At 42.3% G+C, this 18,956-nt stretch overlaps 1 protein-coding gene across 2 annotated transcripts in view; it reads left to right on the top strand.

Annotated features, from left to right (window-relative positions):
• The window catches only part of LOC128833204 (sodium channel protein type 5 subunit alpha-like), an 81,124-nt gene that overhangs the window by 5,519 nt on the left and 56,649 nt on the right, over positions 1 to 18,956 (top strand). For both annotated transcript variants that reach the window (XM_054021229.1, XM_054021228.1), the window contains exons 4-8: positions 613 to 741; positions 2,766 to 2,857; positions 3,785 to 4,006; positions 6,998 to 7,061; positions 8,444 to 8,585. In XM_054021229.1, the coding sequence (XP_053877204.1) occupies positions 613 to 741; positions 2,766 to 2,857; positions 3,785 to 4,006; positions 6,998 to 7,061; positions 8,444 to 8,585 (649 nt within the window). The remainder of the gene's footprint in view (positions 1 to 612; positions 742 to 2,765; positions 2,858 to 3,784; positions 4,007 to 6,997; positions 7,062 to 8,443; positions 8,586 to 18,956) is intronic.

The following is an 18,956-nucleotide window of genomic DNA, read 5'->3' as shown; positions in this document are numbered from 1 at the left end:
ACATATTTTCTGAGTATCAGATGCTTTTAGAATTCCCGCAGGAGACCTCGGTCTTGCTGAAGTGACAAGTGCACTCAGAAAAGCCAGCAGAGCATTTACTGACAATTTCCATTTAAAACAATGCTGCCTTTAAAATGAAGATCCTGTAAGTTTGTATTTCTGTAGGTTTTTCAATGTTCTTTAAAGAAATGGCTCCCAGACTCACAAACTGACCAACATACAGCTATTTTGGCACATTGCCAGGTGACGATATGAATTATCTTCAAAAATTTTAAAACTCGCCTGTGATTTTGGATACCTCAAATTTAGAGTGCCCAATCTGAGACACCTTAAAATTTTAGCAAAGAAAATTGTCAGAAGCAAGTGAATATGCTGCAGACACAGATGTTGGTAACTGCATCCAGACTGCTGTCAGCTAATATCTCAAATTGCCTATGAGTTAGATCCTGATCCAACACCCGTAGAAATCGATGGAGCCTCTCCATTATCTTCAACGGGGCCATTGGACTAGCTCCTGGGGGCTCTAAGGCAGCTCACAGAGTGAGTACGCTGAATGTGCCTCCTCCACTAATTGCTAATGTTCTCGCATTTCTTGGACACTTTACTCCCCAGGTACACTTTCACTGGCATTTACACTTTTGAAGTATTGATAAAAATATTGGCAAGAGGATTCTGTCTGAATGAATTCACTTTCCTTCGAGATCCATGGAATTGGTTGGATTCCAGTGTCATTGCTATGGCGTAAGTAAGGGTGTATATGTATATTAAGGGTTATCATGCAGCTAAAGTATTTTTGCTTGTTTTGATTTTTTCTCTAACTTTTCACTGAAGTGTCTAAATTGTTGTACTTTGCACCCAAGATACAAAATCATTTTAAGGAGCAATAACTGTATTTGGAAAAGCTATCCAGTGCTCCTGTATCCCCTTCATTGTAGGGTGTAGAGGATAGCAACAGTATGCCAGTCCCTCAAAAGAGGATAAAAGGGACTGCATAGAGAGCAAAGACAGCAATAAGATATACTGTATTCTATTACATAGAAACCAGCAGCCCCTTTATTTGAAATAGGAAAAGGATCTGACCTGACAGGCAGTAAGATTTAATATCTGTAGTGTCATGAAGTGTGTGTGCGTGCATGCATGTATATGAAGGCACTTTGGCGACATACATACAGACACCATTGTAGTCAGTGAATCAAATCTGGGATTTCGTCACCAGAAACACAAGTTGAGCTTGAACTACTGAAATTAGAAAGCTATTACAGTGGCAGCCACAAGAGGGAAATAAAATCAAACCCATTAAGCCATTGTATTATAGACTCTTCCTATTATTACACAAGCATGTCAAGAATATTTGCAATCCGCAGCTCAGGACTCATAGGGGATGTCCATTTTTATGTTAGTTTCCTTTCAAATATAAATACCAACAAGAGGCAGAACCTATTAGTCCAGGTTTTATTTGATTACTCCAAACATTCCAGAGTGTTGTGAGTTCCAAGGGCACTGGGTCTTTTAGTTCCTTCTGTCTTGGTTTCTTTTTATCACAGTAAGGCAATAAACAGGCAATACTATCATCCATAGCGATTCCAATTATTTCATTGTAGTAGATGGTATGGAGTACACTCCATACCAACAGTGGCTGGAGCTACTCCCTACAGAGTTCCTCTGAGCTGTCTGCATACACAGCCTCTCACTCACTGTGCTCCCAGTGACAGCACACTGACTGCAGCCCAGTCAATAAAGAGGAGACGAGGAACTTCCTATCACACACACAAATACAGCCATGGACTGTAGAGTTCGATTATATCCATAGGTCCCTTTTTGTTACTAGTTCACTTGGCACTATTGGCTATTGTTCTAAGGGAAAGAATATCAAAATGATACTTTAAGGGAAAAGAGAAATGTGGAGTTACATGTGCCAATGTTAGTGTGTGTAAGTGAAGCTTTGCTGTGGTCTTCCCCATCTTTGCTCCAAACAAACCAGATTGTGTATAAAATAAACTAGGAGAAACATTCTAAGTCACCTCATTAATATCTCTGCCTGTGAAGTCGTGACTCACTCAAAGTCTCAAGCTTGACCTCCTGCTTCACCAAAAGAACTCTGTGTGTGTGTGTGTATGCGTGCGTGTGGAGGGTGGGGAGGAAGGGGTAATATCAGATAGAGCTGAGAAGCAGAGAAGAGCAAAGACTGTAGTTGATAGCTATTGAGGACTCTGTGTTATGGGAGGATGTTAGGCGTCTTTTGTGGAATGGGGCTATTTGGGGGGAGAACGGATTGCTTTGCATTATGGGAATATGGGACACAGTTCTAAAGGAGAGATTTAATTCATTTTGTTTTAGGGAGGAAAATAGATGGATTTTTTTTTAGGAGGTAGGCCTGTGATGCAGGGGAATTGATAGCTTTATTGTGGGTCTAGGGAGGAGGCATACTTTGAAGTTTTACTTGAGGATCTGGTCAAAAAGAAATTATTCTCTTCTTCCTCTGCTTTAAATACATAATTTTGAATAATTTCTGTGTTATTTTAGTTTAAATTTAAAAGTGTATTGTAGGAAGTTGGCAACATGCATAATCAAGCACTGCCATGTAAATAGACTCTATTTGAAGTAACCAAGAAATAGATTTATAATACTTAGGATGAGCCCTTGACATGTGGTTTGTTAATGCACAAGATATTATATACTCAGAAAGGTTAGCAGTTACGAAAAGGCATATAAAATAGTTGCTTTGTTCATTCAATAGCATATTGTGTCATGTCTTGATTTTACAGATATGTATCGATATTTAGTAGTCTACGCAGTGTTTCAGTCCTTCGCACATTCAGGGTTCTGAGAGCTTTAAAAACCATTTCAATAGTCCCAGGTAAGAAGCCCAGATCTTTGAATATTTTCTGCCAACTACAAGTGATTTTCTCCTCCAACTTTATTATTGGTTGTTTTTTTTGCAGGTCTCCTGTCTTTTTTTTATCTGTATAACTTTCAGGTGTTACAGATACCACTGAATTTGTGGACATGGATGGTGTCTCAGGATTGTTGACCCAGTCAGAATGATTTAAACACTGGAAATAATTTGCCATCTAATTTATTTTGTTTATTTATGTCTGAGGATTTTGTTTGATCTTTATAATGTCTATTACACAGAAAGCCCTTCTAATTGTTCCTGTTTATCATTTTTTTTGACTGTGCAATGTCAATACCTCAACAGACTTGTGCTTTATAATTATTTATTATTATTGGGTCAGATCCTATTCAGTTTTTACTTATTCCTTAATCAGGAAAGTCAATTAGGTATTGCCTGATTAAGGAAGGGCTGTATAAAACTTGAATAAGGTCAATGAATCTGGTCCATTGGTCTCTGTCTGGTCCGTCTGTATTATTTTCTGTATGTCTCTAGAGTTCACAGGTCCTCCCTAGGTAGCATCACTGTAAATTTTATTAGCATGATGCTTATTCCCCTTTCTAGATTATGAAAGACAGACTATCCTGATCCTTGCATGGAGGAGGGTGCAATACGTGGGGGAAGAACATAATAAGTCTTCTGCCCTCCATACAGCCTGCTTTCCCCGCAAAAGTGCTAGGGATAAATGTGTGTAGGGGAAAAAACTACATTTCTCATGTTGATCACTTCTAGCTCATCTGGACTATGCTCGTATTGCAAACAGGCATGTAACACTGGCCCAGTAAATATGAAACGGTGGCTGCTGTATCTTGTTTTAAATCTCAAAAAGAATGGTATACCGTATGTGTATCAGTTTCTCAGTCCATACATGGTTGAATTTCATCTCTCTAGGACTGAAGGTCATTGTAGGTGCACTGATCCAGTCTGTTAAGAAACTTACTGATGTGATGATCCTGACCCTTTTCTGCTTGAGTGTCTTTGCCCTCGTAGGCCTCCAGCTCTTTAAGGGCAATTTGAGACATAAGTGTGTCAGGCGTTTTAACTACACCAACGGAACTATTACTTCAGATGATAAGACATGGGACTCCTTTGACTTGTTTATTAAAGATTCAGGTAAACTGCCCTCTTATTTCTTTTTAAAATTGTAGTATTGTATATATATAGAGAGAGAGAGAGAGAGAGAGACTCCTGCACTGCAAATGATATTGAAAATACCAATGAACTGCTACCACAACACATTAGTCATCAAAATGCCAGAGTGGTTTGCAAATGTCCTGGGATAATTTCTGATCTTGGTGATACAATTCTGTCTCTCTCTCTCTCCCCCTTCTCCCCGCTCATCAAAAGTATTGGAAATAGTGTTCCCAAAGTTTCTGATAATATTCATCTATGTTTCCCAGTGTGATACCATAGTAACTGAAATGCACATTAGCTCATTCTCTGATGTAATTCCCAGAAGTTCTGCCCTGTACAGTGTGCTAAACAGTTATAACTGTACAGAAAACTGTATGTTTAAGTAGGCTACACATTTATGTGTTTTGATGTGGCCTGTGAACAGTTTTATTAAAGATTCAGCTAAATTGCTTGATTTTTTTCCTTGAAATACGTTCTATATCTCTTTATTCCATATGTATGTCATGACCACAGTTAGTGCTGAAAGTATGGATGAGAACAGAGGTATGTGAAAACACATCAAAGCATTCTCAGAGGACAGGCACTAGTTAGATGCACCAAGGGAAGAAAGAGCTTTATGCAGAAGAAATATCTCAAAATACACCAGAGGAACCACACCAGAAAAAGTATTTGCATGTGTGACGGGTTGCCACCTGGAGCTGGGATACCACTGAGCCCTCTGACCCACCAGCCTGGGCTCCCTCACACTGTGCTGCTGTGACAAGCTGCAGAGCCCTCCAAGGTTGCACTTTCACCAGCATTCACACAGGTAGGGACACACCCAACTGCAGTTACATGCAGGCTTTCTAACCACCAGCCTCCCAGCCTAGGACCCCAGAGCAGTACCATCCTGCCCTGGTCAAATCTGGCTAGTATATGGGTTTAATACCCAGTCCACCTCCCCCTCAATGTGAAGAAGACCATACACACTTGTGGTGACCAAGCTGAGATTTTCCCCTGACACTTTAGTCAAACACACACTGGTTTGGATTAAAACATAAAATAAGTTTATGAACTACAAAAGGATAGATTTTAAGTGATTATAAGTGATAGCAAAGAGATCAAAGCAGATTACCTAGTAAATAAACAAAACTGCTAACTTAGCTTAACATAGGATATGAATTAGCAAATTCTCACCCTGAGTGATAAATAAACAAGCTGGCAGATTCTTAATGTACAAACTGTCTTTGCTTTGCAACTTGGGTTTCCCAGGTTTTCATACACAGGCTAGAAATACCTTTAGCCTGGGACCATCACTTCCCCCAGTTCAGTCTTTGTTCCTCGGGTGTTTCCAGGTGTGTTGTTTTAGGGAGAGGTGAGGTACCATCATGATGTCATTTCCCTCTTTTATATCTTCTTCCCACTTGCTGGAAAGCTCTTTTGCTGTGACCTGGGTCAAACAGTTCCCATTGTGTAGTGCTAGCTCTGAGAGGTTTCTATTGTACACAGTTCCTGGGGTAAGCCTTGTACTTGTGTGCTTTTCCTCAATGAGCCATTAACATTGTTTCACCTTTTTACTATTGTACCTGAAAGGCTGCTTGTGGGTGTTTTCAACCTCACATCATTTTTCAGTATCACATACATAGCCAAACTTCATAACTTCACATAGGATGATAGCACATACAATCCAATGAGATATTAATGTCTAGCACAGGGTGGGCAAACTTTTTGGCCTGAGGGCCACATCTGGGTGGGGAAATTGCATGCAGTGCCATGAATGTAGGGCTGAGGAAGGGGGTTGGGGTGTGGGAGGGAGTGCGGGGTGTGGGAGGGGGTGTGGTGTGCAGGAAGGGGCTCAGGGCAGTGCCTCAGATGGTGTCATATGATCCTCAACCAATAGAGGAAATTTATGAGGAGGAGAAACATCCTCAGACTGAAGATTTACAAGTGCCTATAGCTATTTAATCCTCATCTTCAGACGAGGCAGTGATTTCCTCTACATTGTCTCATCCAGATGACTGTAAGAGCTTCCAAGAACTGCTAAAGCAGATAGCAGAGTTCCTCCAGAGTCCATTAGTGGAGATGCAGGAGTCCCCACAGAAACTGCTAAACATTCTCCATGCCATAATGCCACGGTGTGTGACACTCCCCATTAATGATGGTTTATTGGACCATGTAAAAATATTTGGCAAACACCTGTGATAATCACCCTACATCCTACCCTGGATCTATGAGTAAGCAATCATTTTGACAGGTTGGTCAGGATTTGCACCACCACCATTTTGATAGATCTAGACCCTTTTCACCCTCTGTTTGGAAACCATCTACACTTCTTCCAGGAGCCATGGGTCTCTATAACAACAGACTGCTAAGTACTGGAGATTGTCTCAGTACGTTACTCCATACAATTCCATTGTACACCTACCCCTCACCCCCTTTCCCCATCTCTTTTCAGGAATCTCTCTCATGAAAGCAGAGAGAGAGTTTGGGAGTTATCAAGAGTACACTATATATATATAGAGAGAGAGAGAGAGGGAACAACTCAAAGACAGAAAAATTACTTACCTATATAGTAACTGGAATTCTTCGAGATGTGTTGTCCATATATATGTATTTCAGGACCTGCCCTTGTTCCCAACTACTACAGAGTCCTATTATGTATGGATTCTGCAGTGGCAAGGGAACTGAGTGGCAGTTGGGCATGCACCATGTTTTTATGCCCTTGGTATGGAAGCATAAGGACATTTAAGGTACATGCAGGGAGACAATGGACACTGCTCACCAAAATACTCTAATCTCTAGTGCATGGGGTGCAACGAGTGGAATGAACAGCACATCTTAAAGAACTCCAGCTACTCTACACATGAGTAACTTTTTTTAATCATCAAATGCCTATTTTACCTGTGTGTGTGTGTATTACAATTCATATTAATCTAGCGGGTTGATGTTAAAAAGTATTCTTGATTTACTATGCTTCCATTTTTATTGTAGAAAATGTTCTCAAGAAGAATGACACCACTGATAGCTTGTTATGTGGCAATGGCTCAGATGCTGGGTAACTGCAATCTACAATCTTTCTTGATTCTTTTCTTTCTTTGCTTCATATTCTTTGGCTTAACTCAGTCCACCAGTGATTAATGTAAAAAACAGATTTCATGTTCCTAACAACAACAGTAATGGGAACAAGGATATATACAAATAATAAGACAATTTAATGAAGGATAGGGGACAAAGCTCAAACCTGTGGTTTCCTTACTCAGGTCTAAATTATTTCCAGGCCTCCTGGAAGATGTTCTTGCAATTACTTTGACTTTCTTCTCAGGAATGCATTTAATACACATTTCCATTTAGTGAATTATATTTTAAAAGAATGATATGTGGAGAAGGAAGTAGGATTAACTTCAGTGTTTCTAATAAGAATGGGTGCATCATTTCAGAGAGAAAAAAATCTAATCCAAACTTTTCCCCTCCCCAGTGATGTAGGAAGAGAAGATTGAGAAAAAGGCTGGGGAGTTTCAGATGGGGATGGGCTTGTGGAGCCAAAGCTCTGCCTACTCCCTGCCTGCTTTCAAGGCCTGAGTGTGGCAGGGGGAAAGTACCAAGCATGTAACCCCAGCTTTCTTTTCTACCCAGTGCCCTGTCCCTGTAGTTGAGATACAGGGAGGCTGTGTGGGAGAGTTTCGGGAGGGAGGGTCTTAATTCCCCTTATGTTTTTGTGTGGCTGAGTAAGCCTGGGCCACAGTCTGGCAAGTGCTCTGCTCTGCACAAGACACAGAAAAGTCAGCCTCTGCCTTGAAGGTCTTATAATTCACAATCTAAAAATCATCTTAGCTCACAGTGCCAAAAATAGATCATAGAATATCAGGGTTGGAAGGGACCTCAGGAGGTCATCTAGTCCAACCCCCTGCTCAAAGCAGGACCAATTCCCAACTAAATCATCCCAGGCAGGGCTTTGTCAAGCCTGATCTTAAAAACCTCTAAGGAAGGAGATTCCACCACCTCTCTAGATGTAGAGATCAATCCTCTAAACAGTTACTTTTGTACCCATATTCCCTGTGATTTCAGTCAGAATATGTGTTAAGACAAGATACACTGGAAGACTCAGAGGAAGTGTTAACTAGAATAAGAAATATTATATAGAATACACAAACAGATATATACATATATATCATTAAAATGCAATTGTGTGCATCTGTTTTTGTATTACTGTCTCCACCCTTCCACTCTATGTCCCTCTTCCCCACCAAACTATCGCAGAGGTGTGGAGGACATTTGCATAGCATGGGATACTGTTTGCAGGTCTCACAAAAGAAGTGAATCCCTATATTTGAGTTTCAATATAGTTGACTATATTCTAAACTTACACATGAATTGAAGCTGCTTCCCTTTAAATTTGCACATTTGAAGCTTTCATCACTTTTCTGTTCTCCTCTGTAGCTCCTGTCCAGATAAATATATATGTCTCAAAGTTGGGGAAAATCCTGATTTTGGCTACACAAGTTTTGATACATTTGGCTGGGCCTTTCTTTCCTTGTTCCGCCTGATGACACAGGATTACTGGGAGCGTCTCTATCAACAGGTATCAAATTTACTTATTTCAAATACAGTAACTCCTCATTTAAAGTCGTCCTGGTTAACGTTGTTTCGTTGTTACATTGCTGATCAATTAGCATGCTCGTTTAAAGTTGAGCAATGCTCCCTTATAACGTTTGGCAGCCACCTGCTTTGTCCACAGCTTGCAGAAAGAGCAGCCTGTTGGAGCTAGCTGGTGGAACCAGGGTGGGCCGGCAGCCCCGCTATCAGCTCCCTGCTCCCCTAAATTCCCTGTGCGGCAGCAGCCCAACAGACTATCAGTTGCTGGGCAGTTCAGCTGCCCTGCCCCCCACTGCTGTGTGCTGTTCCTGCCCTCTGCTTTGGAGCTGCTCCCAGGAGCCTCCTGCTTGCTGTGCAGAGGTGGGGGGAAGAGGGGTGCTAATGTCAGGGTGTCCCTCTCCCCCCGCTTCTATACCTTAGCTCCACAGAGCAGGAGGCTCCCAGGAGCAGCTCCAAGGCAGAGGGCAGGAGCAGCACACGGCAGGGGTAGGGGGTGGCAGCTGAACTGCCCATCATTTAGCAGTAAGGCATTCCCTGGGAAATATCCCACCCTCTTCCACCCTCTGATTTCACCACCTTAACCAAGCTTCACAGTCATCATAGCTGTGTACAGTATTAAATTGTTTATTTAAAACATATACTGTGTGTGTGTATATGTATGTGTATACACACACACACACACACACACAAAATACAGTCTTTTGTCTGGCAGAAAAAATGTCCATGGAACCTAACCCTCCTTTTACATTAATTCTTATGGGGAAATTGGATTAATTTAATATTGTTTAGCTTAAAATAGCATTTTTCAGGAATATAACTACAATGTTAAGCGAGGAGTCACTGTACTAAGTAAAGCAGTAACCTAACTGGCTAAATGTATAAAGTATTTAAAATTTAAAGAGAGAAAAAGAAGTTCTCCTTCAAATGATTGTGCACATATACATGCCACTGTAGGTGTGTGTGCGCCTAGTGCCCTCAAGTCAGAGGCTTTTGTCAGTACTACCATTAGGTGGCACATGAACCCCTGCTCCCCTCATGCTGTCAGGTAGGGCATAAAGGGCATGACCGATGCGTCTCTCTCAGTTCCTTTTAACTGCCCATGGTGACAGTTGGAGCTCCCCATTGCTCTGCTTCAGTTAACCATCTTTCTGAGTCTTTGTATATATAGTTAGTTAGTGTCTTAATAGTTTAATAGTTTAGTTAGTTAGTCATTGTAGTTTTACAAGTTCCTGGGAGATTTATTATAAAAATCCCCCAGAATTTAAACAGTGTGCAAGGTGTAGGGCTGTTTTTCCTGTCATGGATAGGCACGCCAGTTGTCTGATCTGTTTAGGTGAGGGACATATGAATGACAAATGGCTCCATTTGTAAGTCCTTCCCCACCAGGTCTAAAAAAAACAAACAGTAGTTTGAAGATTCACCTCATGAAGGAGGTAATGCAGCGTGCATCTGAACTGGACCCTGACGATGAAACAGTGGATTTTGATTAAACCTGAAGTACCCCTCCAGCCATTTCTCACCTAAGCACAAGTTGGACGAGAAACCTCATGCTTTGTCTTCTTTATCAGATTGGAAGCATTCCAGACTCTGACTCTGTCAAAAACTCTTCTAAGTCCTCTGATACATTTTCTTGACCATACAAATCTAAGTGTTCCCCAATACTGTCTGAGGAGGCACCCTTGACTCTGGTTCTGATATGGCTGCCAAAACTGGTGTCTTCACCTGTGCTGGATCCTTTTTCCTCTCCTTCATTAGTTTAGTCTGTTTCAGCACCATCCTTGGTTTTTCCTTACCTGACACCCCTTTGGTGCAGCTGAATCCTCAGCTTGCACCATCAATGCAACAGGTGCTGTCAATGCACTCTGTGGCTATCTCAGCTCTGCCAACTCCCTTGATGCCCTCTGTAGTCATGCCAGCTCTGTTTATGCTCTCACTGATTACACTGCTCTACAGCCAAAATGCTTCTGAAATAAATGTAGTCAAACTTTACTAATTCTGGGTCACTGAGAACGAAAATGATGCTTAAAATTGTTGATTGGCTCTAGTTTTCAAGATATGCTATTGGGTCAGAATATACGACCCTTGACTTGGGAATGGCAGAGGATAAGTGAGTTATAAAAGGAAGGGATCTCAATTTAAACCAGAAATGACTAAAATACATCTTTGACTGGATCTATGAATAAATCTATGGCTGGGTTTGGACAGTACTTGCTTTTTAGGCAAAACAATGAATGATGCAATCTGAAGCTGGTATTGCGTCATACATGATATGAATTGCATCATGTTATTCCTAGAAGTCATGGATGATGCAATCATAATGAAGCTTACATCACTCTGCTGAACAAATTGCCCTATATCAGCTCTAGAAATCATACAGTGTCATGCTCTCTTATTTGTCAGTGTTTGATTTTGCAAAGGGACACATTTCTGTTTCGCCAAAGTGAGCAGAGATGTCTCATACTTGTGTGAACAGTGCAGATAACTTCTGCTATGTTTGTGGTGAAGTGACTTTTGCATCACAAAAGCGCAGTATAACCACTATGGTTAAGAAAGCCTATCACCTTTATTTTGGCTGCAAAATTGGAGATCAGGCAAGAGGTGGGCCCCACACATATGCTGCAACACTTGTGCAACAAATCTTCGCCTGTGGTTGAACAGGAAAAGGAAATCTATGCCTTTTGCAGTGCCATTGATTTGGAGAGAGCCAACAGATCATACCAGCAATTGTTACTTCTGCATGGTGCCTCCAGTTGGGAAAGGTGTGTCAAAGAAGAAAAAGTGGACTGTGCATTATCCAAACATTCCATCAGCTATACGCCCAGTACCCCACGGAGAAGGACTGCCGGTTCCTGATGCACCAGAATCATTCTCACTTGAGTCAGACGAGGAAGAGGATGAAACTTCTGGTCCTGAACCATCAATGTCACAGGACCCACATTTTCTCCCATCCTCCTCTGAACCACACCTCATAACACAAGGTGAACTGAATGACCTTGTCAGGGATTTGGAACTACCCAAGAGTAAGGCAGAGCTGTTGGGCTCCAGACTACAACAGTGGAAACTCCTGGCAGATGATATTAGGGTTTCCATGTTCCGTGACCATCAAAAGGATCTTGTCCCATTCTTCTTCATGGAAAGTGATCTTGTAGCCTGCAACAACATCGATGGTGTGATGGCAGCCCTCAACATCATTCATGATCCAGATGAGTGGACACTGTTCATTGATTCATCGAAGACGAGTCTTAATGCTGTTTTACTGCATAATGGCAATGTTTTGCCATCAATCCCAGTTGGTCATGCAGTCCATATGAAGGAAACCTATGACAACATGAAACAACTTTTGAGGTGCATAAACTATGACCAACATCAGTTTGCAGCTTTGTGGAGATTTGAAGATTGTTGCTCTCTTGCTTGGTCTGCAGACTAGATACACAACGTACTGCTGTTTTCTCTGCGAATGGGATAGTCGTGCAAGAGATTCCCACTACATCAAGAAAGATTGGCCACTCTGACAGTCATTGGAGTCTGGGAGGAAAAGTGTTCAGCATCCACCACTTGTTGAATCAAGGAAGATTTTGTTGCCACCCTTACACATCAAGCTGGGTTTGATGAAGAACTTTGTCAAGGCCATTGACAAAACACAAGCAGCTTTCAAGTACCTCTGTGGAAAATTTCCAAGGTTAAGTGAAGCTAAGATAAAGGAAGGTTTCTTTGTTGGTCCTCAGATTCGTGAACTTCTTCGAGATGATGCATTTGACCATGCACTGCGTGGCAAGGAAAAGACGGCATGGAAAGCCTTCCAGTTAGTGGCAATAAATTTTCTCGGAAACAACAAGGCAGACAACTACAGGTTGTTGGTGGCAAACCTCCTCAAGGCATACAAAAGCCTTGGTTGCAACATGTTAATAAAGATACATTTTTTGCACTCTCATCTAGATTTTTTTCCACCGAACTGCGGAGCAGTGAGCGACGAGCACGGCGAGTGATTTCACCAGGACATTGCAACAATGGAGAAACACTATCAGGGCAAATGGAGCCCATCAATGCTTGCAGACTATTGCTGGACAGTGACAAGAGATGCTCCATTTAATGAATACAAGAGACAAGCCAAGAAGCGCCGAGTAGACACTGAATAGGACTAAACTATGTACATAATAGTTTTTTGCCTTTTGTTTCATAATACATTTTATTTAGATAACCCTTTTGCTGATTTTTAAAGTGTTACATAAACAGGACAGGTGAAATATTATCATGTAAAGCAACCATAAAGACATGAAAAGACCTAGGTTTACAATTTATGATTAAAACTCTACTATCTACACAATATACATAGACATAAAATGTAAAAACTTAAATATCTTAGAAACAGTAGCCAATCAGTTGTTTTATTGCCATATTTGAATTCAGCACATCAAAATACATAATAAATAGTACATTTTATCTCTGAAGCAGACGACTTCTCAAAAATTGTAGACCAGTGTTATGCCAGCCCCAGCCATGCATCCAGCACTACTGATGCATTCTGCAGCTATGCTGGCTCCACTGATAATGATGATGCATGTGGCACTGTTGATGCACTCTGTGGATTTACTGGCACCACCAGCACTGACAAGTTTATCTGCCTCTTGCTGCCCCAACCATTGTCTGCTTTTGAACCTCATCTGTCTCCAATACCCAGACCTCCTCTAGAACCCTGACGGGAACTGCTCCTCCCTATCCTGAGGATGTTTTATGTTTCTTCTTTGGACTCTGAGAGAGAGGACTCTGTTTCTTCCTCCAGATCTTTTAGATTACCCTAGGTCTTCAAATACCAGACCAAAAAACTAGGGTTGGATTCCCTACAGAGGAGTTTCAGCTTGGGGTCCCTCACCATAGATGTCTCAGGCCATGCCTTTTCCTCCTTGGCCTTTGGATGCCCCAAAAGATTCTCGACCCCCGTCTCATGCACCTTTTAGGAGAAAGTCTCCTCCTTCTGTAGTGCAGGAATCTTCTTCTATGGAGGAGGGGGAATAATTGGAGGGGTCACCAGATGTTCCTCCTCACATTTCTTCATGTTTTCCAGATGAAGCGGTAACTCTGGAGTCAACTTCTCTCTCCGCACGATCCAGAAGATTTCAGTGTTTTTCAGGACCTCATGAGGAGCATGGTTACCTCTGTAGAGGTCCAGGTGGAGATTGTGCAGGTTCTCCTGGTGTAGGAGGGGTCACCCTTCCTATCAGCAACATCTACTAAACCCAGAGAAGACTCTTTGGCAGACTCCAGTCTATATACCTCCTTTGGCTAAGAGAGTAGACAGAAGAGATCAATTTGCTCAACAAGATTTTGATTATTTCTTCACCCACACATCTCCTTATTCCTTGGTGGTCGCAACTGTTAATGAATGATTTTGCCAATCCCAATCTAAGGCCACTTCCATGGATAAGAAATGAAAGAGACTTGAGCTATATGGTTGTAAGGCGTATTCCACTGCCATGCTTCAAATGAGAGTTGCCAATTATCTCACTCTTTTATCTAAATATAATTTGGTTAACTGATAAATTGCTGGAGGAATATAGGGAACAATTTCTCGCCTTAGTTTCCAATGGTCAATATACATCTCAGACATCTCTTCATGCAGCAGTAGATGCTGCTGACACCACCTTGTCTTCTGTGGCAACTGCTGTCTCTATGAGATATTCTTCCTGGCTGTAGTCTTCCAGTATTCCAAAAGAGATGCAAATTACAACTGACAATTTACACTTTGAGAACTCTAAATTGTGTTCCGCCAAAACAAATGCTGCTATGAGCACATTGAAAGACTCTCATGCAACACTTTGATCATTAGGAGTCTACATTCTGGTTACTAAAAGGAAACAATTTAAACCACAACCCTGTTCTAGGCCTTCTTTCCATCAGCAGCCTCCATATGCCTCTAAGAGAAGGACAAGATTTTTCTCAAAGACACCAGCCATCTTCAACTGTGGTGGGTCCTTCTCACCAGATGACTGCATCCTTGAAGCAATCGTTTTGATCCTTCCCTTGAAAAGAATGCACTAATGATATTGCCTCCTTTCAGATAATGCCTATCCCTCTTTTACTGTGCTTGATTACCTTTGACAAATGGGTACTCAGCACAGTAAAGGAGGAATCTGTCATCCAATTTACATCTTTCCCTTTTCCCAACCCACCTTCCCCATCCATTTTTGAGGACTCCTCTCACAAGACCATGTTACTTCAAGAGCTGTGGTCCCTTCTAGAATTGGGAGTGATAGACGAAATTCATTACCAGCACAGAGGAAAAGGCTTCTATTCCCAGTACTTCCTGGTCCTCAAGAAATCTGGTGGTCTCCGCTCCATTCTAGACCTAACAAACCTTAACTATTTCATCCAAAAGATCAGATTCAGGATGGTTACCCTCACTTCTATTATCCTTTCCTTGGAGATTGGTGTTACCCTTGATTTATAAGACACATACTTTCATATTGTGATACATCCTTGTCACAGGAAGAATCTTCAATTTGGGGTAAGCACCAACCACTACCAGCATGCAGTACTTCTCTTCAGTCTCTCATCAGCCCCGAGGAACTTTCCCAAATGCATGTCAGTGATAGCAGCCCATCTCCATCATACAGGCATTTAATATTCCTCTATCTAGATGACTGTCTAGTCTGGGCAGCATTAAGTGCTCAGGTCCAAAATGACACCCTAGTCATCAAACATTCTCTCATCTGGGCCTGAAATTAAATTTGGACAAATCTCAATTAAAACTGACTCAATGACTGACTTTCATAGGAGCAGACCTCGATGCCAGAACAGCCATTATCAGATTGTGGGTTCTAGGTGGTCAGGCCTCGTTGTTGGAGGAGTGCCCAAGAAGAAGTACCAGGGGTCAAACTTGGATGGACAGCCAGGAACAGGCTGAGGGCAGTGCTGAAACTGAAGTCTGGGGAAAGGCTTGGGGTCAGAACCAGGGCCAGAGTCCATAGAAAAGCCAAATCAGGATCATAATCAGAGTTTGAAAACAGGCTAAAGGCTGGAATCAGTCCAAGGGTCTGGGGGTCAGGAGGTGGGTGCATGGCTGAAGCAGGTCAGGAACAGGGCTGGGGCAGGGTCAGAATAGGGCACAGACAAGGTGGGAGTGGGCTGGAACAAGGCTTGGGCAAAACTGGGGCTGGAATAGGGACAAGATCAAGGGTAGTCTGAAAGCCTAGGAAATCTGAAACACAGCAAGGCAGCAGGAGGGTCCCTAGCTGAGTGGTGCTATTGGATAGACAAACTTACAGCTTTGGCAGTTGGAGTGCCTGGGCTCATCTGACTTGGACCCTGCCCAAGGATAAGCTGCTGAAGCATGCCTGAGAGATATGTCACTGCAGGCTCTTCTGGAGGGGTGAGTCATAGCTGAGTGACCAGCCCTGGTCCAGCTATGGGTTTGCCTCACTGCCATGGCTTAACTCCTAAAGGAGAGGCACCACGCTATAGCCTTCCTTTCCCAAAACCTCCAAATTCAATCCAGCAACAGCAGTGTGTGCCTGCCTTCAGCTCCTGGGTCACTTGGCTTTGTGTATGTACGTAACTCTAGATGCCAGACGTCACCTTTACTGTTTCCAGGCCTGGCTTCATTCAGTATATCACCCTTCCAGGCAGCCTCTGGACATGCAGATTTCCATACCTGCTTGAATGTTCTAGTTTCTGGATTGATGGTTGGAGCCACAAAATTAGTGCAAAGGAATTCTGTTTCTGGCCCCAGAACCTGGTAACAGATCGGGGAGGCATCTTAGTCAACTTCAGGCACAAGCTCTTTGGTCACCTCAGGAAGTTTCCCTCCACATAAATGTGCTGGAGCTCAGAGCTAGTTGGTGGGCCTGCCAGATATTTATGCCTACCATTCAGAATCAGATGGTACAAATCCTCGCAGACAACATCACTGCCATGTTTTACCTGAACAAGCTGGCCAGGTACAAGACAGTCTCAACTGGGCCAGGAGGCTATCCTTCTATGGAATTTGTATGTTCATCACAAAGTTTTCCTGAAAGCCTTTCACCTTCCTGCTATGAGAAACATGCTGGCAGATTCCCTTAGAAGGGTTTGCAACTGAGAACATGTCACCTCAAGACAGAGTGCAGATATAAAATGTCTAGACATCATTAATGACCGCTTCTTGGAGCAGCTAGTCCTGGAACTCAGAAAGGGAGAGGCAATTCTTGATTTAGTCTTAAGTCGTGCAAAGGATCTGGTCCAAGAAGTGAATATAGCTGAAACACTCAGTTAGTTATAGCAACTATAATGTAAGTATTATTTACCCCTTCACATAACACAAGAAGAGGAGAGATTAAAAAGACTAGGACTGTTAGAAAGAGATTAAGGGTGATATGATGGAGATCTAAAAAAATCATGAATGGCGTGGAGAAAATGAATAAGGAAGTGTTATATACCCCTTACATAACACAAGAACCAGGGGCCATCCAATGAAATTAATAGGCAGCACGTTTAAAATAAACGTAAGGAAGTACTTCTTCAAACAATGCACATTCAGCCAGTGGAACTTGCTGCCACTGGATTTTGTGAAGGCCAAAAGTATAACTGCGTTCAAAATAGAATTAGATAAATTCATGGAGAATAGGTTCATCAATGGCTATTAGCCAGGATGGTCAGGGATGCAGCCCCATGCTCTGGGTGTTCTTAAACCTTTGACTGTCAGAAGCTGGGCCTGGATGACAGGGGATGATATCACTCGATAAATTGTCCTGTTCATTCTCTCTGAAGAATCTGACACCAGCCACTGTCAGAAGACAGGATACTGGGCTAGATGGACCATTGGTCTGACTCAGTATGTCCATTCTTATGTTCTTTTGAAAATCTGAATAACAAATGCATAAGATTTTGTTCCAGGGTGGGCTGCAGCCCGGGTTCCATCACAAACGTTTGTCTCCTTTCCTGATCCAGTCACCTAATATATTCATTCCCCCCAGTTCCTATCTCTCTGAGAGGAAGCTGAAATGAGACAAAGCATTATTAATCTGTATTGCACCGGTGTGGCCAAGTCAATATTAGTTCACTGATCTACATCGACTGTTCATCTGATTGCCAATATCTTATAACTACTCAAGGATCTTCTGTCCCAGAACTAGGGCAAGTCCCTACATTCAAACCTTGAATTTCTCCACGTTACTGTGTGGATGATCTCTGGTTGAACACTCATGAGAAATTGTGCTTCCAAGAGAGGCCATCTTGGTGAGTGGCACAAAGGAGTCCATGAGAGCCACATATGCATCAAGTTGGAAGAGGTTTTTCATTTGGGCTCATTCTCACAGTTTATCACCCCATCACACATAAGTTACACATGTAGTGGACTATATTCTGCACCTGAAATCATCAGGCCTCTCAAATTGATCTGTGAGAGATCACGTGGCCTCTATTTTGGCATTACCTTCGACAGTACATGGTTTTTTCCAACTTTTCTTACCCTCTTGCATCTTGGTTTTGAAAGGCCTAACCAACACATACACTCCTGTGCCACCTGCTGTATCTGTATGGGATTTAAAGTCATGGGAGCCACTTTTGAGCCTATAGGAATGACAACCTATGTTGTCTATGAAGATGGCATTTTTGGTTGTAATCACTTTCTCAAGGAGGGTTTCAGAACATTAAGCTCGCCTAGCTGAACCGCCTTTCACAGTCTTTCATAAGGAAGGTGTCCCTTAGGCCACATCTTAAGTTTATGCCTAATGTAGTGTCAGCCTTCCATCTGAACCAAACCATTCTGGTGTTTTTCCCCAAACCTCATTTGACTGTGACTGAAGAAGCACTCCATATCTTGGAGGTTTGTAGAGTCCTGGCATTTTACTTGTACCACACTAGACCCTTCAGATCTTCCCCCAGACTCTTTGTGGACTATGCTGAAAGAACTTAGGGTCAATCAGTGTCATCTCAACAAATCCCCCATTAGTTTTCTGACTGTATCAAACTCTGAAGTCCCTCCTCCATGTGAATAATGACTCACTCTACGACTTCAGCTTTTATGAGCAATTCTGCAACAGCTGATGTATGCAAGGCAGCAACATGCTTGTGCATGCATACCTTCTCTACTCATTACGCCATCACTCAAGCCTCCTGTGATGATGCCACATGAAGACGGTGCCATAGTCGCTCTTCAAATGATCCAAAGTCCCGCCGCCTGTAAGGGAACTACTGATGTGTGGCCCATAGTGGAATGTATATGTACACAATCACTCAAAGGAGAAAAAATGGTTACTTACCACTACAATAGTAGTTGTTCTTTGAGGTGCGTTTGACACACACACATTCCACGAACCTTCCACTTTTCTTGTGACTTCGGATTTAACTTATGGCAGTACGAAGGAACAGGGAGGGAGGTAGC

The sequence above is a fragment of the Malaclemys terrapin genome, chromosome 2, assembly GCF_027887155.1.
Source record: "Malaclemys terrapin pileata isolate rMalTer1 chromosome 2, rMalTer1.hap1, whole genome shotgun sequence".
NCBI classification, from domain to species: domain Eukaryota; kingdom Metazoa; phylum Chordata; order Testudines; family Emydidae; genus Malaclemys; species Malaclemys terrapin.
The sequence above is the reverse complement of the archived record's forward strand: the minus strand, read 5'-3'. Positions and strand labels throughout refer to the sequence as shown.